General features: G+C 33.7%; 1 protein-coding gene across 1 annotated transcript in view; it reads left to right on the top strand.

Annotated features, from left to right (window-relative positions):
* Positions 1–249: 249 nt before the first annotated feature.
* Positions 250–23,390, top strand: part of LOC132758507 (uncharacterized) — a gene marked incomplete at its 3' end in the record, with an annotated part of 64,053 nt that continues 40,912 nt past the window's right edge. The window contains exon 1 of the mRNA XM_060750189.1: positions 250–436. Within this exon, the coding sequence (XP_060606172.1) occupies positions 250–436 (187 nt within the window). The remainder of the gene's footprint in view (positions 437–23,390) is intronic.

The following is a 23,390-nucleotide window of genomic DNA, read 5'->3' as shown; positions in this document are numbered from 1 at the left end:
TTCAAAATTTTCTTAAGATCTGTTTACTACAAGGGACCAGTCTATCTTCGGATAAGGTTATTATAGATAATGGCCGAGGCTATTCCGAATGAAGGTCCTTATCCGAAGACTGACGGAAAGGGCCGAGTAGTGGCGATTGGCTAGTCGTACACGTACGGCTAGAACTTTTGGCTAGAAGAAACATACAAACATACAAAATATACTTTAAGATATGTTTTAATAGTATTATCACTTAGTACATCTTCTAAAATGACATACTGGCCAACGTACCGTACTGTAGGTGACCCGTACTGTATCCTTATCCACAGTTTGACGGAAAGCACCGAGAAGATGCGATTGAGGTGTCTAGCCATGGTACGGTTGAGATATTTGAAGTCAGTCAAGATGGAAGCTGAACTTCTTGTTTTTGCCTTTTTCACCACATTAGTTACCGTTGGTAAGTGTTTTTTGGGATAACATTTATACGAAACAAGTTTAATGAAACAAAATTTCTCTTACTTAACAGGACAGAAGCCAAAAGTTCTAGCCGTACGTGAGTCACATACGACTAGCCAGGACACACTGTAATATGAAATTAGGCAAAGCCTATGAACGGGGAAGTCGTTAAAAAATTCCTTTCATTCTTTCCGTTTTAAAATTGTCATTCGGTATTACATGCACCGCTTCCGTTTTCACTCGGAACACTCGACGTTTATTATTTATCCGAAAAGTTGAGATTTGTTCCGTTATCGGAATACCACGCCTTTTATCATTGAGTTACATTGTAAATGGCAGCGCCCCAGTAGAACTGACACTGAAAATTTCATTGATAGGTATAGAATTCTATATATTTTTGAAACGTTTTTTATTTGATTTTCTTTTAAATATACACGTGTAGTCTATAGCCGGGCAAGCCAAAGCCCGGACCCGCTTCGCGGGCCCGGTCTTTGACTTCCCCGTATAATTTGGCTGCATTTTCAAAATTACATGGAAGTCGAAAATGCGTATGTCATTTTATAACTTAAAGTCGCAGTTAAATAACATCAATTGAAATAGAATCCGAGTCAGCTCGGCCCTAAAACGTACTCGGCCCCCGAGTCAGCTCGGCCCTATTCCAACTCGGCACGGGTCAACTCGGCCCACTTTCCAATTATTAATATTTAGGTTTGTTGCATCACTATTTATTGTAATTTTTGTAATTATTAATTATACACGGATTGACAGTTTACGAACTAGCAGCAGGCAGGCTTTTCTTTTCAATAGAATTGCGAGTAAAAATAACCGATTGAGTATCTCACTGTATTTCTTACTCGTGGTAGGTTTAATCAGAGACATAGATAACAGAGATAGGCAACTTCCTAGCCAGTAAAAATATCACGCGAACCTGCTAAACTTAAAACTTGTAGCAAGTAAAACTTATTAACCAGATATCAAAATCAGTAAAATAATACATTTTCTGAAAGCTTATGCATTTGTCTGTGGCTGCAGGTAAAAATATTTACAGTTCCCATTTAATTAAATGTTACATTATTTTTTAAAGAGAACTACTTAATAATTTTTTGTTACAAAACTATTCATATGACAAAAAACTGGCTCAGTGGGTACGTTCTGCCATGTTTTTCTAAGTGAAAGGCATGGAAAATTACCCATATTTTAACATGCAGCAATAGATAAAAGATTTACCTTTCAAATGGTATATAACATTAAAGGATCAAATTTACATCTATTAAGTTTTATTTGCTACAAAATGCCTAATTTTTCACTTTTTGATAGGCATGAGTGATATTTCAATGGAGTACATAGGAGCTGCTTATCTCTGTTATCTATGTCTCTGGTTTAATCGTGAGAGTTTATAAATATAACAAAGAGCAAACAGTGCTAATATATAGAAACTTATGATATTAAGTAAACACGTTTTTGTTTCATTTTTTTTGTTAATATTACTTTACAAACATATGCATCTAAGGAAACACATTTTTATTAGATCTATATTATCTTAAATTATTTACGTAATTCGACAGAGAGAGTTTATAGATATATGACAAATAAATAACTTTTTTTTCTAAATATACTTTATTTGGCAGAAGTACAATATGTATCTTTATATAATAATAAGATATTTCTTATTATTCACTTACCTTAAGAACATGCAAAACAAAGTTGATACGTTATATATATTTTGTAAAGTGGGCCGAGTTGACCCGTGCCGAGTTGACCCGTGCCGAGTTGGTATAGGGCCGAGTTGACTCTTTTCCATTGAAATAGTGTACAAAATTTTGATGATAATCCTTTTTTTGTTTCATTAAGTTTAGTTTTCGACACCTTTAAAATGAAACAAAAAAACCCGAACATTATTGTTGTTGGGATCTGATAATTGCGTCAATTACCAACGGTATATAGAAGTTTGTCCATCATCAGGGCTCATCCGGAAGGGCGATTCAGGCGAAAACTTCGCCGTGTATATTTCCATTTCGCTCTCCCAATTGATCAAAGAGAAGTCAACATCGCCGATAAAATCTTAATTCCCAAAGAGTAATTACTTAGCGATGTAAAGAGCAGAGATTGTATCCGCCTATATGACGACTGCTAATTATCATTATCCAATCAGAGCGTCGCTTTATACTACCCGTCTACCTGTATGCAAAGCGATAGACCGCCTACTCTAATCAGTAAATAATGAGAGCATCGGCCCGAAACGGGTTTAATTGTGTGACAGTTTTGCGAGTTTAATACGGGATTAGGCGATAATTATTGATTGTTTTTTCCCGAACATCTAAACACGTGCAAATCTTCCCTAATTGATATACACGCGGTGTTTAACCCGAGTAACGGTGATGTGCAATGGGTTTTTCACGGCTATCACAAAACTGTTAGTCAATTTAAAATAATCAATTTCATTACTGATCAGCGACTGGATTAAAAACTTAATCATATTCTGAATGATTTCAGTCCGTTAACATCAATTAAAAATTGTTATGTCGCTCACGTCATGGCTACGAAATGCCCAAAACTAGCAGTAAAAGAAAGTTACTGATTCTGATACATCTACGCGAAAATTTAAGAAAGCCAATTCGCAAAAATCTTACGATTGGTATATTGTAGACAATGAGAGTGTTTGGCATTGTTATCTTTGTAGAAATGCCAAATTTGACACAGCTTACGCACGTGGGCACAACATCCCGGAAAAACTACGAATCATGATCGGCATGCTACATATCGGTCGTATATCATGTGTACATGTATATAACAACAAAATTTGTCAGGAAAGAAGTGTTCTTATTGTTTCAAAATAGATATGTGTTTTAATGTCATAAATATGACGCTCAGATTAAGATTTATCAATATTGTAAATATCAAAAAGCATTATTTATAAAGATATTACGAGTTTAACATTTCATGAAAATAAAGGGAGGTAATTAGAAATTTATTTTCTATAATTTCTCAGTCAAATTTTTCAATAAGAAATGAATGTATATAATTTTTGTGATCAAATATAATGTGCACAAATGTTTGCAGTACATATTTTACATATTCTTTGATGTTTGAAAATTGTTTTATAAGCATAATTATATGCACATAAATCTGGCATTACAACATATATTGTCATAAAAGAATTTCTGTAATCAGAACAGAATAGACAAATATTGTTAATCAATATCCAATGTAACTTTATATTCTATTAAAAGTGAGGAAAGTAATAATATAAAATAAGTTTATTCATCATATTTTTTCTTACACATTATTATCAATAAATCTACATGAAAATATATAAACAAATATTTAGAGAAAGCTTATAAATAGCTGATTTATATTATAGTTAACAGATGTATAGCCATGCATGTTAATGCATGCACATTGGGTTGTTTCCCTTCTCCCTATTTTTTGCGAAGAAGTCACTTCTCCCTAAAATTTCCACCCAGGATGAGCCCTGATCATTAAGGAAAGTTTGCATGTTCCGTGAAACGCATTTTAAAATTCTATTGTCAGTTCCTGGGAAGGGTTTAATTAAGGCTAATTAATTGATTGTGCTTTTATCAGGCTGGTGAAATTGCCAGATTGGGCTTAAAATGAAAAAAATGTAATTTCTCAAAAACAGTCAAAGATATTGCTTTTAAACTTGTGATATATCTTAGGCATTATAATTAGATAGACTTAAACAAACGTTACATTTTTTATTATGAGTAATACGGATTTCACATCACTTTTTTTTCATTTTTATATGGTCCAATTTTTTTAAGTCCATAAACACATCTTTTGCATTTGCCTTTTTCCTCAAATCTGGATTATTTTGCATCCTGGGTATCTCTTCTAATGCGCCAGCACCTTAAATTTCTGTATTGTATGCTGTATTTTTAATTGCAAAACAATTGTTGACCACACTCACCCAAAAGGGTTACATGTTCTTGATAAAAAAATTTACACAGATTAGAACTGCCATAATTTACATGATGGCGCATTCAAATGAATATATCTGATCATATAAAACTCAAAATTCAATTGGAATTCATTTTAAAAAGTCATGTTCTTGGACTTTGAAAATTTTAGCTGCTTAAAATCCAACAAAGGCAAAATATTCTTGTGTAATAACTAAAATTCATTTAATTTTAGTTCTTATACATCACAAATTAGGTAGGAAATAATATGCTTTAAAAAGGTAAAAATAACTTTGATACTTTCCAAGAAATGTGCAATTTTCATTTTAAGCCCGATCTGGCAATTTCACCAGCCTGTTTATGTTCGATATTTATCTACTGTATTTGAAAATTATTAGGGATGTGCGGTATTACCGGTATACCGGTATACCGCGGTTTCGTTCAGACGCGGTACGTACCGGTACGACCCCTAGGAATACCGGTTTTTTAATATATATAATTTTACATAATATTTTTGTAAGATTCGGACGTTATTTACCCTGTAATCTGTGTTTCAACTTTCAACCTAAATTAAAGTGGAATTCCAAGTCTATTTTTAGAGCAGCAGTAAATGCACAGTATAATACTCTAACGAATAATTAGTCGCGGAAAGGTCGGATCGTTTCCCGGTTGTTTTTCATATTTATTATGTAGTGTAAATACATTTCATCCGCCGACATTTTTATAATTTCTATATATCATTCTTCATTTAAATGCATTGAAAGGGGACACCCATGTTAGTGCTCAGTCTAAGGCTAGTAAACATGTTGACGTATTGACGAGTGGCGACAATAACAAAACGTAAAGCATTTAGACATAGCCCAACTTGTAAACAGCTCATACCGTCATGGACGAATTCACCACGGTCAAAAATCCAAAGGGGAAATCGGATATTTGGAGGCATTTTGGGCTCCAAAAGTCTAAAATAACACAGAAATTAATTGATAATACAGCCGTATGTATGAAGTGTGATATGGTCATAAAATGTTCAGGAGGTGGGACGTCCAATTTATCAGCTCACATTCGCCGACATCATCCGTCATTATTGTCGTCTGCTAAAATGTATTGTGTTTTATCAAAATGTTTAAACATTCTTATGGCAGTTGGTCTTAGTTTGCATAAGTTAAACATTTAAAAGTGTCTTCATAATACCGTGGTACATACCGCGGTACACAGGTGAAATACAAAAAAATTGGTGGTACCCATCCCTAAAAATTATACAATTATTTTTGCTTTTTACCGTTTTTTTTAATGTTCTTTTTAGCTCACCTGTCACAAAGTGACACGGTGAGCTTTTGTGATCGCTTTTCGTCCGTCGTCCGTCCGTCCGTAAACTTTTACTTTAAATGACATCTCCTCATAAACCACTAAGCCGATTTCATCCAAACTTCACAGGAATGTTCCTTTGGTGGTCACCTTTAAAAATTGTTCAAAGAATTTAATTCCATGTAGAACTCTGGTTGCCATGGCAACCGAAAGAAAAAACTTTAAATATCTTCTTTTAAAAAACCATAAGAGCTAGAGCATAGATATTTGGCATGAAACATCTTCTAGTGAGTGTCTACCAAGTTTGTTCAAATAAAAGCCCTGGGGTCAAAATTGGCCCCGCCCCGGGGGGGTCATTGATTTTCCCTATATGCATATAGTAAAAACTTAAAAAATCTTCTTTTAAAGAACCCAAAGAGCTAGAGCTAAGATATTTAGCATGAAACATGTTCTAATGGGTGTCTACCAAGTTTGTTCAAATAAAAGCCCTGGGGTCAAAATTGGCCCCGTCCCGGGGGTAATTGATTTTCCCTATATGCATATAGTAAAAACTTTAAAAATCTTCTCTTAAAGAACTCAAAGAGCTATGGCTAAGATATTGAGCATCAAACATGTTCTAATAGGTGTCTACCAAGTTTTTTCAAAGAAAAGCCCTGGGGTCAAAACTGGCCCGGCCCGGGGGGTCATTGATTTTCCCTATATGCATATAGTAAAAACTTAAAAAATCTTCTTTTAAAGAACCCAAAGAGCTAGAGCTAAGATATTGAGCATCAAACATGTTCTAATAGGTGTCTACCAAGTTTGTTCAAATAAAAGCCCTGGGGTCAAAATTGGCCCCGCCCCAGGGGGTCATTGATTTTCCCTATATGCATATAGAAAAAACTTAAAAAATCTTCTTTTAAAGAACCCAAAGAGTTAGAGCTAAGATATTTAGCATGAAACATGTTCTAATAAGTGTCTACCAAGTTTGTTCAAATAAAAGCCCTGGGGTCAAAATTGGCCCTGCCCCGGGGGGGTCATTGATTTTCCCTATATGCATATAGTAAAAACTTAAAAAATCTTCTTTTAAAGAACTCTTTAGCATGAAACATGTTCTAATAGGGGTCTACCAAGTTTGTTCAAATAAAAGCCTTGGGGTCAAAATTGGCACCGCCACGGGGGTCATTGATTTTCCTTATGTGTGTATAGCAAAAACTTAAAAAATCTTCTTTGAAAAAACCCAAATAGCTAGAGTTAAGATATTAAGCATGAAACATCTTTATGTGAGTGTCTACAAAGTTTGTTCAAATAAAAGACCTGGGGTCAAAATTGGCCCCGCCCCGGGGGTCATTGATTTTCTTTATATGTGTATAGCAAAAACTTAAAATCTTCTTTGAAAAAACCCAAATAGCTAGAGTTTAGATATTAAGCATGAAACATCTTCTAGTAAGTGTCTACAAAGTTTGTTCAAATAAAGCCCTGGGGTCAAAACTGGCCCTGCCCCAGGGGTGTCATTGTTTTTAACTATATGTGTATCGTAAAAACTTAAAAAAAATCTTCTTTTAAAAAGCCCAATGAGCTAGAGCTTAGATGTTTAGCATGAAACATCTTCTTATGGGTGTCTACCAAGTTTGTGCAAATAAAAGCCCTTAGGTTAAAATTGGCCCTGCAATGTTGGGGGGGTTGGAGTTGGGGGGGGGGGCTATATACAGGTGAGCGACCTCAGGGCCATCATGGCCCTCTTGTTATTTATTCCACTCCGATCATTATTTATTTGATCCATGTGCTTTAATTTAAAATTAACAAAAATTCACCTTTCATACAAATAAAACGACAAAACATAATCATGAGGCACAAAATAACATATGCATGCATGTTCTACTTCCATATAATTTTGAAAAGTGCCGTACGGCTAGACAATACAGTGAGTCCTGGCTAGTCAATACAGTGAGTCCTGGCTAGTCGTACGTGACTCACGTACGGCTAGAACTTTTGGCTAGTCGTACGGGTATCAAATTTAACACAAACTTTTAACAAGTTCTTCAAAACAGAAAAGCAAAAAGCACTGGCCGAAATACTGATAAGGCAGTAAAATACCTTAATTCAACACTATCATTTAATTTTGTTCTAAATTCTATGGGAAATTTCAAAAGACTGGGGAATTTTAAGGACCAAACTGGGAAAAAAAGAGGCTAGTTTGATTGGGGAAGCAGTCTATATTTGGCCTCTACAAAGAAGGGTTTTTTGGCCCTGCCACATGAGTGATATTCGTACCCAGTTAATTTTGTACTTTTAGTGTTTCACACCTTAAAATTATTCAGGGCTCATCCGGAAGGGCGATTCAGGCGAAAACTTCGCCGTGTATATTCCAATTTCGCTCTCCCGATTGATCAAAGAGAAGTCAACATCGCCGATATCTTAATTCCCAAATAGTAATTACTTAGCGATGTAAAGAGCAGAGATTGTATCCGCCCATATGACGACTGCTTATTATCATTATCCAATCAAAGCGTCGCTTTTAGTTTATATACCCTTCTACCTGTAAGCAAAGCGATAGACCGCCTACTCTAAACAGTAAATAATGAGAGCATTGGCCCGAAACCGGTATTATTGTGTGATAGTTTTGCGAGTTTTATAGATTGTTTTTTCCCGATTATCTAAACATGTGCAATCTTCCCTAATTGATATACACAATGCACTTCGATGGCGGGTTTTTAACTCGAGTAAAGGCGATGTGCAATGGATTTTTCACGGCTATCACAAAACTGTTAGTCAATTAAAAATAATCAATTTCATTAATGATCATAGTTTTGAATGATTTCAGTCCGTTAACTTCAATTTTTACTGTCAAATTGTTATGCCGCTCACGTCATGGCTACAGGGCGAAATGTCCAAACCTAGCAGTAAGAAAGTTACTGATTCTGATACACCTACGCGAAAATTTAAGAAAGCCAATTTGCAAAAATCTTGCGATTGGCATGTTGTAGACAGTGAGTGTGTTTGGCATTGTTCTCTTTGTAGAAATGCCAAATTTGACACAGCTTACGCACGTGGGCACGACATCCTGGCTAAAACTACGAATCATGATAGTCATGCTACATATCGGTCGTATATCATGTAACGTATATGACAACATATTTGTCAGGAAAGAAGTGTTCTTATTGTTTCAATATATATATTTGTTTTAATGTCATAAATATGACGCTCAGATTAAGATTTATCAATATTGTAAATTTCAAAAAGCATTATTTATAAAGATATTACCCAATTTAACATTTCATTAAAATAAAGGGAGGTAATTAGAATTTTATTTTCTATAACTTCTCAGTCAAATCTTTCAGTAAGAAATGAATGTATATAATTTTAGTGATCAAATATAATGTGCACAAATGTTTGCTGTACATATTTTACATATTCTTCGATGTTTGAAAATTGTTTTATAAGCATTATTATAAGCATTTATAAAATTTCACTTAATTCTGACATTACAATGGGGCCTCCGTGGCCGAGTGGTGGCCGAGTGGTTAAAGTCGTGGCCGAGTGGTTAAAGTCGCTGACTTGAGATCACAGGTCCCTCACCACTGTAGGTTCGATCCTCACTCGGGTCGAAATCTTTCATGTGAGGAAGCCATCCAGCTGGCTTACGGAAGGTCGGTGGTTCTACCCAGGTGCCCGCTCGTGCCTGAAATAATGCCCGGAGGGGCACCTGGGGTCTTCCTCCACCAATACAGCTGGAAAACAATCGACGAAAAATCTCGGCGGGACGCTCTAAGATGACCCGACTAGAGTGTATGGTCGCACATATGGGTTTTCCTGCGGCGACCTTAAATAAACGCATCAAAAAAAAAAAAAAATGACATTACAATAAACAGGATCTTCAAAGTAAATTCTGTTATCAGAACAGAATAGATTCATGTAACTTCATCTTCTTTTAAAAGTGAGGAAAGGTTAATTATATAAATTTATTCATCATATTTTTCACACAATTATCAGCAAATCTACATGAAAATATATCAACAAATATTTAGAGAAAGCTTATAAATAGATATCAAAAATACTTTGTTTTTGCTCAAAAACATTTGGATGCCATTGCCAGATCTACTATTAATTAATAAACTGGAGAAATATTATAAGTGTTGTTAATTGTGTTTATATTATAGTTAAAGGATGTGTTGTAAAGTTGGATTCCAACTACAACAAGTTATATAATAATTACATAATATTGTATAATATTATTAAAGAAGTAAATCATATATAATCTTCATACATATTTTTCAAGAAATATTACGGGTTTAAACTTTAACTTAGATTTAAGTTTATTTTGAAATTAATCATATTGAACATGTATTGTTTTATAGACATTTCATTCTTATCATTCATTAGTTTAATGTTGATTATAGTTAGTAGAACCTTTAACAGTAACTAAGCATGGCCTAAGACTCTTTATATACAATATAAAGAGAATGGTTCTACTTTCACTTACATTCCAGGGCTCATCCTGGGGGGAAATTTTAGGGAGAAGTGATGACCTCGCGAAAATTAGGGAGAAGGGAAACAACCCAATGTGTATGCATTAACATGCATGGCTATACATCCTTTAATTATAATATAAATACAATTAACATCACTTATAATATTTCTCCAGTTTATTAGTTAATAGTAGATTAATTAATAGTAGTATTAATTAAAAGTAGATTAATTATTTAGTAGTAGATCTGGCAATGGCATCTAAATGTTTTTGAGCTGCAAATATGAATATAAAAAATTATTTTTGATATCTATTGATCAGCTATTTATAAGCTTTCTCTAAATATGTGTTTATATATTTTCATGTACATTTGTTGATAATAATGTGTAAGAAAAGATATGATGATAAAATCAATTTCATATTTTTTACTTTACTTTCCTCACCTTTAAAAGAAGATGAAGTCACATTGGATATTGATTAATAATATCTGTTCTATTCTGTTCTGGTAACAGAAATTTCTCTCAAAGTCCTGAATGTTGTAATGTCACATTTATATGCATATAATTATGCTTATAAAACAATTTTCAAACATCAAAGAATATGTAAAATATGTACTGCAAACATTTGTGCACATTATATTTGATCACTAAAATTACATACATTCATTTCTTATTGAAAAATTTGACTGAGAAATTGTAGAAAATTAATTTCTAATTACCTCCCTTTATTTTCATGAAATGTTAAATTCGGTAATATCTTTATAAATAATGCTTTTTAAAATTTACAATATTGATAAATCTTAATCTGAGCGTCATATTTACGAATTTATTTTGAAACAATAAGAACACTTCTTTCCAGACAAATGTTGTTGTTATATACACGACCGATATGTAGTTAAGCCTAAGCCACGTGCGTAAACTGTGTCAAATTTGGCATTTCTACAAAGAGAACAATGCCAAACACCCCTACTGTCTACAACATACCAATCGCAAGGTTTTTGCGAATTGGCTTTCTTAAGATTGCACGTGTTTAGATAATCGGGGAAAAAACAATTTATAATTATCGCCAAATCCCGTATTAAACTCGCAAAACTATCACACAATTACACCGTTTTGGGCCGATGCTCTCATTATTTACTGTTTAGAGTAGGCGGTCTATCGCTTCGCTTACAGGTAGAAGGGTAGTATAAAGCGACGCTCTGATTGGATAATGATAATTAGCGGTCGTCATATGGGCGGATACAATCTCTGCTCTTTGCATCGCTAAGTAATTACTATTTGGGAATTAAGATTTTATCAGCGATGTTGACTTCTCTTTGATCAATCGGAAGAGCGAAATTGGAATATACACGGCGAAGTTTTCGCCTGCCCTTCCGGATGAGCCCTGCATTCTCCTTAAACTTAGTGAGATACAAGTTACTGATGTAGCATTTATATAATTTATTATTTTATGTTTGTAAATATGTTTAGTTGATATTAGTTCCTAGTTTTATTGTTTAGAATATTTTTGTAAAAGTTTATTACTTTATTATTTTTGTGATTATGGTCAATTGATACTGTTGAATAATTTTCAATGAATCATGATCTATTTTTGGCCGGGTTGCACTGGTGCAAACCCAGGTTATAGTATGGTGAATGTCGGGCGGCCGGCGGTGGGCGGCGGGTGGGCGGGGAAAAGCTTTTTGTAACAGTTTTCTCAGCAACTACTTATCACAGCCGGGTTGCACTGGTGCAAACCTGGGTTATAGTATGGTGAATGTCTGGCGGCGGACGGGTGGGGAAATATTTCGCAACAGTTTTCTCAGCAACTTCTTATCAATGCCTCTTGAAATTTGACACATGGTCCCATACAGTGGGATTTGATTTCAGGTCTGTTGCTCATCCACTTCCTGTTTACCCACTTAGTTAAATTTTCAATATTAATGGTCAATGGCAGGAAATTTTTGTAACAGTTTTCTCAGCAACTACTCATCACAGCCTCTTGATATTTGGCATACAGCATTGACATGTGGTCCCATACCGTGGGATTTAATTTAAGGGCTGTCGCTCATCCACTTCCTGTTTATCGACTTAGTTAAATTTTCAGCATTAATGGTCAATGGTAGGAAATTTTCGTAACAGTTTTCTCAGCAACTACTTATCACAGCCTCTTGATATTTGGCATACAGCATCAACACATGGTCCCATACTGTGGGATTTGATTTCAGGTCTGTCGCTCATCCACTTCCTGTTTATCGACTTAGTTAAATTTTCAACATTAATGGTCAATGGTAGGAAATTTTCGTAACAGTTTTCTCAGCAACTACTTATCATAGCCTCTTGATACTTGGTATACAGCATCAACACATGGTCCATACCGTGGGATTTTATTTCAGGTCTGTCGCTCATCCACTTCCTGTTTGCCAGCTTAGTTAAATTTTCAACATTAATGGTCAATGGCAGGAAATTTTCGTTACAGTTTTCTCAGCAACTACTCATCACAGCCTCTTGATATTTGGCATACAGCATTGACATGTGGTCCCATAATTCCTTGGACAATTCTGCATCTTAATATTAACATTAAAAAGTGTTTTTGTGATTAGAAAATTCATAATTGGATGAAAACTGTTCAGTTCCACTGTGTTTTTCTCATTTATTTTATATAAAGAAGGATTAATAAATTCTCATTCAAAATACCTGAAATTCCTACTAATCTTGCAAACAAAAGGTGCTAAAATGGCTTTAAATATTTAATGGACTAAAGTGTTAACAACAATCTGTGATAATGGCTTCTAATCATTCATCAATGGATATGGAGGATTTTGAAGGATTTTCAAACAATGACTTGTCTGACAACATAACAGTTGATAATCTATTTGATCTGTATGTCAGCCCAACAAGTGACAATATTTCAATTACATTTTTTCAACAATCAACACATGCAAAAATGCTTCAAATTTTAAAGTCTATGTATCAATTAGAACCTACAAAGGACAATACTGGGCTAACAACAACAATAACTCTATCAAACATGAAAGTTGTTATTACAGTATATAACAAGACAATGAAAATGTTGATCCAAGGAACTGGATGCAGAGTATGGTTGGACACTATCCTTGAGCATATAAAATGTGACTTAAAACAATCTGAATGTGACAATGATACCAATGATCGAAAAATGCAACCCATCATGCCTCAAACGCCAACAATCTCAACACCGAATGTAAAAGGCTCAAAACAGCACCATTCACTTCCTCTGACACCATCTCCTATCAGTAGTCCTAATCTGACACCTCAAAAGAACCTCACCAAATCAAAATCAACTGGTATTTTAAGTTCTGTATCTAGAGCAATCTTTGGTCCATCTCTAAACAGTGGGATACTAAAACTTGGAAAAGAGTTGAAAAAGGCTAAGAAAACTGAGAAAAGGGGTGGGCAGAAGGTTGATTACCAAGAATTTAACAGGCAATTAACTATCATTCAAGAAACTGGCAAGAAACCTGAACAAAAGCTACACAAAATTGGACAGTCAAAATGGAATACACCAATGAACTACAGAAATCTGACAAAAAACAGTGAAGAAACAGCAGTAAAATCCATCTTGTCTTACTCTAATGAAACATTTACTTCTTCATTAATAGAAAAATGTGATTTCTCTGTGCAGTGTGACTTTCAAGAGAACTTAAACATAAAATGCAGCAAATGTCTCACAGAAAATAACATACTCAAAACTGAAAATGCAGAACTTAAGTCGTCAATCAAAGACTTAAAAGACTTCAAAAGTGACCAAAATGCAAAAATTCTACTTCTTGAAGAAGAAATTATGAAACAAAGACAGACAAATCAGTCTTTAAAACAGGAAAATGAAGTATTACGAGAAAAGGCTTCTATGAAACAGCAACAACAAGATACTATTGACACACTTCAGTCAAATTTTGTTTCCATGAAAGAGCAATTTGAGGAATTTGCAAACTCACTTGAACTGGTTAAAAGAAGAACAGAAAATGTTGCAGCTAAATCTGACATATACTCTCTTAAGCATGAGATACAACTTCTAAAAAGTAAAAGTATAACTTCAGATCATCAGAATGAAACCCAAAATCCTGTAAATGAAAACACCTGTCTACCAACACAGAATATCAGTTGTATAGATGAAAGGAAGCAATCTCTTTCAGAAACATGCAGAAGTCCTAATAACACAGAATTATCTACTCCAGACAGAAGTGTGAGCCCAGCGAAGAAAAAACATGAAGTACTCATTCTGGGAGATTCAGTCACTAAAGGACTTATAAGAAAAAAAATGAGTACTAATCAGATAAATGTCACCATAAAATCAACCAGTGGTGCAACTGTTCAGGACCTCAAGACAAAAATTGAAGATGATAGATCACATCGAAAATTAACAGAAGAAACTGACCTAATCATCTTGCATACAGGCATAAACAATATCTCCAATGCCAACTCTCCGCATACTATCTGTGAAGACTTCAAAGAAATAGTTAATTTACTACAGACAGTCAACCAAAAAGTGAGAATTGGAATATCATCTATTCTGCCAAAAAAGAGAGATCTGCTGTCAAGGAAAAATATTGCTGAAACAAATAGTCTAATAGAAGAGCTCTGCAAGACCAATGGGTTCCTTTTTATTGACAATTCTAGTGCATTCTTGAAAAATGGTAAGACTGATCAAAGTCTCTATTACGATGAAGTTCATCTCAATAGAGAAGGTTCGACTGTACTGGGAAAACAACTCAATGCAGGCATAAGAAAAATCCTTGGCATCGAAAACAACAGTTCCAGACAACAAGTAAGCAACTCTTCCAGAGACCATGTAAATTTTCGACATGCCAACAGCAGACAGAAAAATGCTCGGAGAATTCCAAATCCTCATCCCAGGTTTGGAGTTTATCGTGGAGTATGGAATCCCTGGCCAACATGGATGGTTCCGCACCGTCATTAGAGAATGACCTAGATGAAAGTTTGATAAACGTTACTGACCAAAATAAAAAAGTGAACAACACTCAAGGAACAATATCAGGGAACTCATCTTTATTAGAATGTGATGAAGGAGTTGATATACTCCCCACTTTGAATGCAATAACTATTACACCGTGTGGGGGCTGTCTCTTTTTGTTGTATATTAATGGTGGTGAATATATATTTTCGTTCCCTGTGTCTCACTGTATAATTAAGACAATGGTTAATTGAAAATAATAAAATCACAATTTAAATAACTTTTATTTATGCAGTCAAAGTTGGAATATATAAGAACATAATTATAATACAATTACACATGCATTTCATGTACCAATATCATAAGTAGTACCTTATTGTAGCATTTACATAAAAGTATTAACATGCCCTTAATACAAATACAACAAATATCAAAGAAACATTTAAAACATAATGTGAAATCTCTTAATTGTTTTTGGGGAATTAGCTTTAACATAAAAATAAATAATGTCTTGAGGAATTAGAATTACTTTGAGCATTCACTTGCATGTGAGAAGAACCAAAGGATAAAATCAATGAGCTTTTAAATTAATAATTATCAAGAGATTTTAGCTTAAAACAATAATATTTACATAACTTTCAAAGTTATGTAAATACATATTAAAATTACAGTTAAATAACCTTTTCATAGCTAAATTAAACATTTACAACAATATTACATAAAACAGTATTTACAAACATTATGCTGAGAAACCAATAAAAACTTAATACAAAATAGTAGTAAATATAAAAGACACATACCTGTATAATTAAGACAATGGTTAATTGAAAATAATAAAATCACAATTTAAATAACTTTTATTTATGCAGTCAAAGTTGGAATATGACTGCATGGTTTGTGTCTTTTCTTATATACAGGTTGGTCCTGCCAATATTTGGTCCTGAAGGGATGAGATTTTTATCACATAAGATCTAACAAAAGAAATAAAATAATTATAACACTTAAACAGAGATAAGCTGGAAATGATAGTGTGACTTTGACTATAATTACCTTTTTTTATTCTTGCCTAAGGTTGATAAGGAAATTATCATTAACAATCAATAAAAGAGACAGGAAAATAAGATTTATATTTTTACTACAAGTGTCAGCTTATGTGTCAAATCAAAAAGAGTTCTTTTCAAAATAGATTTATGTCTTAAGGGTTAATTGGAGGAAATGATCTTTATCAAAAAGTATACTTCCAAAGTTTGAAATCTCAGCATTACAAAAACACAGTTGAAATAAATAAGTCAAAATATCATAGGTGTACAAATATATGAAATATAAAATTGCAAAATGAAATATAAAATATACTTAATTAAAACAACTAATGTAATGTTATGTAATATAAAACATGGGGTGAAATTATTGCTTCATAACATAACATTTGATAAGAAAGGACTAAACTTTTTCCACTTAAACATTCACTATCTTTACCCCAAACTTTACGATATCAAATATTTAGTAGACAAATATCCTGACATTGATGTATTAGGACTTCAAGAAACTTTTTTAAGTGATGTTTTTTCTGATTCAGAGTTAACTTTAAATAATTATCAACTCTTTAGGCGTGACAGGAAATCAAATGGTGGGGGAATTGTTTTATATGTGAAGTCTTCATTGCCATGTGAACTAAGAGTTGACCTACAGTCTGAGGAAATTGAGTCAATATGGCTTGAAATGAAACTTGACAAGCAAAAGCCTTTATTGTTAGGATACATTTACAGGCCACCTTCATCATTAACTTCGTGGAATTATAAAATTGAGGAGGTCCTTGATAAAATATTTACTGAAGACAAAGAAGTAATTCTTTTTGGAGATCTTAACTACAATTTTGGTGCTTCAGGCTCAAATAATTCAACATGGAACAATATAATCAATACTTTTAATCTTTCTCAACTTATTAAACAACCTACTAGAGTTACACCAGCATCATCAACTATTATTGACCATATCTATAGTAACCAACCACAAAATATCTCATACACTGCAGTACCTGTACTTTCAATTAGTGATCATTTTCCAATAATTTTTACTAGACGAACAAATAAAAATGTTAAAAAGGGTCCAACGCATGATATAATCAAATACAGGTACTTAAAGAACTTTAATGCTGATACATTCCTAAATGATCTGTCAAAACAACCATGGTCCCTTATTGATATGTTTAATGATCCAGATGATGCTTTAGACACTTTTAACAAATTATTTTTAGAAACTCTTAACATACATGCTTCATACAAACAAAAAAGAGTTAAACATAAAAATCAAGCTGATTGGTACAATGAAGATATAGCTAATGCAATACATAGTAGGGACTATGCAAAAAAGAAAAATAATGTTGATGACTTCAAGTACTGGAAGACACAAGTGAAAAAAACTCATCCATATAGCAAAAACAGATTTTTTTAACCATGAGATAAATTCAAATAAGAAAAATCCTAAAAAACTTTGGAAAAACTTGAAAAGTCTATCAGGAAAAACAGATGGTCAACAGACATCCTATATAAATGATGAAAATGGTTTGCCAATAACTGATCAAAAGTTAACAGCAGAAACATTTAACACCTTTTTTGCAAATGTATTTAAAAAAGCTGAAAATATAACTGAGTTATCACATAAAATGAAAATTGCTCTTCAAGAATCTTTTAAATCTGAAAGCACACATCAACCAAATAAATTTGAAATCCCCTATGTTGAACTAAGTTATGTAAAACAAAAACTGAACAGTCTCGATATTACGAAAGCAACAGGCTTAGATGGCATTAGTGCAAAATTTCTAAAAACGGCAGCAAGTGTCATAGATAAACCCCTTTGTACCATAATAAACTTAAGTATTAAAACTGGAAAATTTCCTACACAGTTAAAACAATCAAAGGTAACACCAATCTACAAGAAAGGCCTCAAGTCTGACAAAAACAACTATAGACCAATTTCAGTTCTCCCACTTATCTCAAAAATATTTGAAAAACATGTTTCTGACAACTTGAAGCTATTTTTAGAAACAAACAATTTCCTCTACACAGCTCAATCAGGCTTCAGGGCATACCATTCATGTGAAACAGCACTTACAAATTTAATTGATAATTGGATAAATGCACTTAATGATGGCAAAATTGTTGGAACTGTTTTTCTGGACTTATCTAAGGCCTTTGATTTAGTTAATCACAAAATTCTTATTGAAAAACTACCCTTCTATCATCTTTCCTCACACACTATTTCTTGGATTACATCATATCTGTCAGACAGGTCACAAAAAGTAAATGTGTCTGGTGTTTTATCAGAATCTGCTGAAGTTGTCTCCGGAGTACCCCAGGGCTCAGTCCTAGGGCCCCTACTATTCTTAATTTACATAAATGACATACATCTTCATATAAAAAGTCAAATACTGATATGTTTGCAGATGACACTTCTCTAACTTCAACTGGAAATACTATAAGGGAAGTAGAAGATAATATTCAATCAGATCTTGATAGTATAAGCACATGGTGTGTACAAAATTCAATGATACTAAATGCACAAAAAACTAAAGCTATGAATTTCTCAATAAAGCATTCAAAATCTGAGCATTCTTCAACACCTTCTCTTAACCTTCACAATCAAGAAATAGAATTTACAGACAATGAAAAAGTACTAGGAGTCTATGTTGACAAAAATCTAAAATGGAAAACACACATTCAAAAAATTATTAAAAAATGCAATTCACAGCTCTATTTGCTTCTTAGAATTAAACAATATCTTGATCTTCATGCTAGAAAACTTTTCTTCAATGCATATATACTGCCACATTTGGACTACTGCTGCACTATTTGGGGAAACTGCAGCAGTGATTTACTCTCACAAATAGTCAAATTTCAAAAAAGAGCTGCTAGAATAATTTTGGACAAAAATTTTGATGCCCCATCAAATGAACTATTTAAAGAACTAAATTGGATGTCCTTTGACCAAAGAATCAGATACAAAAAGGCAATTCTAATGTATAAGTCAATAAATGAACCATCCTTTCCTAAGTATATGAAAAATAAATTTCAAACGGTAAATGACAGACACAACTTTAATTTGAGATCTGTCCAAAATGAAAAACTAATTGTACCTAAACCAAAAACAGAGTGTTTTAGGAAAACACTTAATTACTCTGGGCCTACAATATGGAATGACATTCCAATACATGTTAGAAATTCTGAAACTTTGAAAAAATTTCAAGCCAACTATATTCATTGGCAATTTTCCATTTAAATTATATATGTCATTTTTCCATTTTTATTGTGTACATAGCTTTCTAAATATGATACCAGGATGACTAACTGTGTTGTTTTTTAACATTAGTTGTATTTTTCAATATTGAAGTTTTTGAAAATGCCACAAAGTGTAAAAAAAAAAATTAACAGTTTATTTCTTAAATGATGTTTTGTAAATGTTGACTATATAATGTTGTATATAATTTATGTCACATTGTATTTATATGTTGTTATGTTACATTGTATGTATATGCTGAGGCCCACATAGAAGATCGGGAAACCGAATGTGCTAGCCTCATTAAATAAAGTCGTTACTTACTTACTTATACCGTGGGATTCTATTTCAGGTCTGTCGCTCATCCACTTCCTGTTTATCGACTTAGTTAAATTTTCAACATTAATGGTCAATGGTAGGAAATTTTCGTAACAGTTTCTTAGCAACTACTTATCACAGCCTCTTGATACTTGGTAAACAGCATCAACACATTGTCCCATACTGTGGGATTTGATTTCAGGTCTGTCGCTCATCCACTTCCTGTTTGCCAACTTAGTTAAATTTTCAACATTAATGGTTAATGGCAGGACATTTTCGTAACAGTTTTCTCAGCAACTACTCATCACAATCTCTTGATATTTGGCATACAGCATTGACATGTGGTCCCATACCGTGGGATTCTATTTCAGTTCTGTCGCTTATCCACTTCCTGTTTATCGACTTAGTTAAATTTTCAACATTAATGGATGAAAATTTTTCTCAGTAAGTACTTATCACAGCTTCTTGATATTTGGCATACAGCATTGATACATGGTCCCATACTGTGGGATTTGGTTTCAGGTCTGTTGCTCATCCACTTCCTGTTTAACAACTTAGTTAAATTTTCGACATTAATGGTCAGTGGTAGGAAATTTTCGTAACAGTTTTCTCAGCAACTACTCATCACAGCCTCTTGATATTTGGCATACAGCATTGACACAGGGTTGCATACGGTGGGATTAGATTTCAAATCTTTCGCTCATCCTTTTCCTGTTTATCTACTTAGCTTAATTTCCGACATTAATGGACAATGGTAGGAGGAAATTTTTGTAACAGTTTTCGCAGCAACTACTTATCACAGCTTCTTGATATTTAGCATACTACAGTCTTTGCCTTAATTTTTAGCTCACCTGTCACAAAGTGACAGGGTGAGCTTTTGTGATCGCTTTTCGTCCGGCGTCCGTCCGTCGTCCGTCCGTAAACTTTTACTTTAAATGACATCTCCTCATAAACCACTAAGCCAATTTCATCCAAACTTCACAGGAATGTTCCTTTGGTGGTCACCTTTAAAAATTGTTCAAAGAATTTAATTCCATGCAGAACTCTGGTTGCCATGGCAACCGAAAGAAAAAACTTTAAATATCTTCTTTTAAAAAACCATAAGAGCTAGAGCTTAGATATTTGGCATGAAACATCTTCTAGTGAGTGTCTACCAAGTTTGTTCAAATAAAAGCCCTGGGGTCAAAATTGGCCCCGCCCCGGGGGGTCATTGATTTTCCCTATATGCATATAGTAAAAACTTAAAAAATCTTCTTTTAAAGAACTCAAAGAGCTATGGCTAAGATATTGAGCATCAAACATGTTCTAATAGGTGTCTACCAAGTTTGTTCAAATAAAAGCCCTGGGGTCAAAATTGGCCCCGCCCCAGGGGGTCATTGATTTTCCCTATATGCATATAGTAAAAACTTAAAAACTCTTCTTTTAAAGAACCAATAGAGTTAGAGCTAAGATATTTAGCATGAAACATGTTCTAATAAGTGTCTACCAAGTTTGTTCAAATAAAAGCCCTGGGGTCAAAATTGGCCCGCCCCGGGGGGTCATTGATTTTCCCTATATGCATATAGTAAAAACTTAAAAAATCTTCTTTTAAATAACTCAAAGAGCTATGGCTAAGATATTTAGCATCAAACATGTTCTAATAGGTGTCTACCAAGTTTGTTCAAATAAAAGCCCTGGGGTCAAAATTGGCCCCGCCCCAGGGGGTCATTGATTTTCCCTATATGCATATAGTAAAAACTTAAAAACTTTTCTTTTAAAGAACCAAAAGAGTTAGAGCTAAGATATTTAGCATGAAACATGTTCTAATAAGTGTCTACCAAGTTTGTTCAAATAAAAGCCCTGGGGTCAAAATTGGCCCGCCCCGGGGGTTATTGATTTTCCCTATATGCATATAGTAAAAACTTAAAAAATCTTCTTTTAAAGAACTCAAAGAGCTATGGCTAAGATATTTAGCATCAAACATGTTCTAATAGGTGTCTACCAAGTTTGTTCAAATAAAAGCCCTGGGGTCAAAATTGGCACCGCCCCGGGGGTCATTGATTTTCCTTATATGTGTATAGCAAAAACTTAAAAAACCCAAATAGCTAGAGTTAAGATATTAAGCATGAAACATCTTTTAGTGAGTGTCTACAAAGTTTGTTCAAATAAAAGACCTGGGGTCAAAACTGGCCCGGCCCCAGGGTGTCATTGTTTTTAACTATATGTGTATAGTAAAAACTTCAAAAAATCTTCTTTTAAAAAGCCCAATGAGCTAGAGCTTAGATGTTTAGCATGAAACATCTTCTTATGGGTGTCTACCAAGTTTGTGCAAAAAAGCCCTTGGGTTAAATTGGCCCTGCAACGTTGGGGGGTGGGGGTTGTGGGGGGGGCCTATATACTGGTGAGCGATCTCAGGGCCATCATGGCCCTCTTGTTTATCAGCACTAGCCCAGTCGGGCTAGCAGCTTACAAATTTCACTAGCCCAAACACATTTTAACTAGCCCGAACCAAAATGGTATTTTTTGCATGCATTTTGTACAAAAATAACACTTTCTATATGTTTTAGGCCATCCTTAAAAAATTGTTTGTTTGTAGTGCTCCGACCCTATGTTTAAGAGGTGGGTAGGTAGGTAGGGGATTTTTTTTTTTTTTTTTTTTTTTTTAAATTGTTACAAAATTGGAGCATACTGAGTATAGCAATACACAGTATATAGTCTCCCATGATATACTGTGCATTGTATTGTATCTCTGTTGATATTTTCTTTGTTTAATATTTCAAATGATAACAGACATAGAATGTAACACTTTTGTTGTTGTTTATTTTACATCTATTTCATCTTTAAACAAAATAATTGAACTTGTTCCTTATTTACTGACATTAACAATGTCTGGAAAAAGGTGAAAATACCTTTAATAAAACAAGTGGTCTGAGAAAAATATATACAATACGATTACTTGACAGATCTAGCCCTTTGAGAAAATAGAACAGAATTAGTCTCAATACCAGTATTTCAGTGTTTAATTTGAAAATGCAATTTACACTGCAAGTATAGGTGTTTTGTTTGTAAAATCAATGATTACCACCTTTTTTGATGACCACCTAAGATTTCATTTACTGGTCCTGACTTATATATATATATATGTTTATATTGTTTATCTGCTATAAACATTGTATAATGTTTCAGGCAATAAAAATTTGAAATTGGAAAAAAAAAAAAAATTGGACTTGTCAGATTCTAAATGCACAAAGAAGTGAGGGGTGTAGCAAATCCATTTCTCATTACTATTGAATAAAAGGAATTATCCTGCAAATAATATTAATCTGGTTAGAATATAATTATTTGAAATTAAATGACTAACAGCAAACTTTTTTAGCTTTGATTTTTTAGCTCACCTGTCACAGAGTGACAGGGTGAGCTTTTGTGATCGCTTTTCGTCCGTCGTCCGTCCGTCCGTAAACTTTTGCTTTAAATGACATCTCCTCATAAACCACTGAGCCAATTTCATCCAAACTTCACAGGAATGTTCCTTTGGTGGTCACCTTTAAAAATTGTTCAAAGAATTTAATTCCATGCAGAACTCTGGTTGCCATGGCAACCGAAAGAAAAATCTTTAAATATCTTCTTTTAAACAACCCAAGAGCTAGAGCTTAGATATTTGGCATGAAACATCTTCTAGTGAGTGTCTACCAAGTTTGTTCAAATAAAAGCCCTGGGGTCAAAATGGGCCCCACCCCAGGGGGTCATTGATTTTCCCTATATGCATATAGTAAAAACTTAAAAAA

Source organism: Ruditapes philippinarum, unplaced genomic scaffold (assembly GCF_026571515.1).
Source record: "Ruditapes philippinarum isolate M1 unplaced genomic scaffold, ASM2657151v2 ctg1729_1_1_1_1, whole genome shotgun sequence".
Taxonomy (NCBI): Eukaryota; Metazoa; Mollusca; class Bivalvia; order Venerida; family Veneridae; genus Ruditapes; species Ruditapes philippinarum.
Note: the sequence above shows the minus strand (reverse complement) of the source record. Positions and strands in the feature narration are given on the sequence as shown.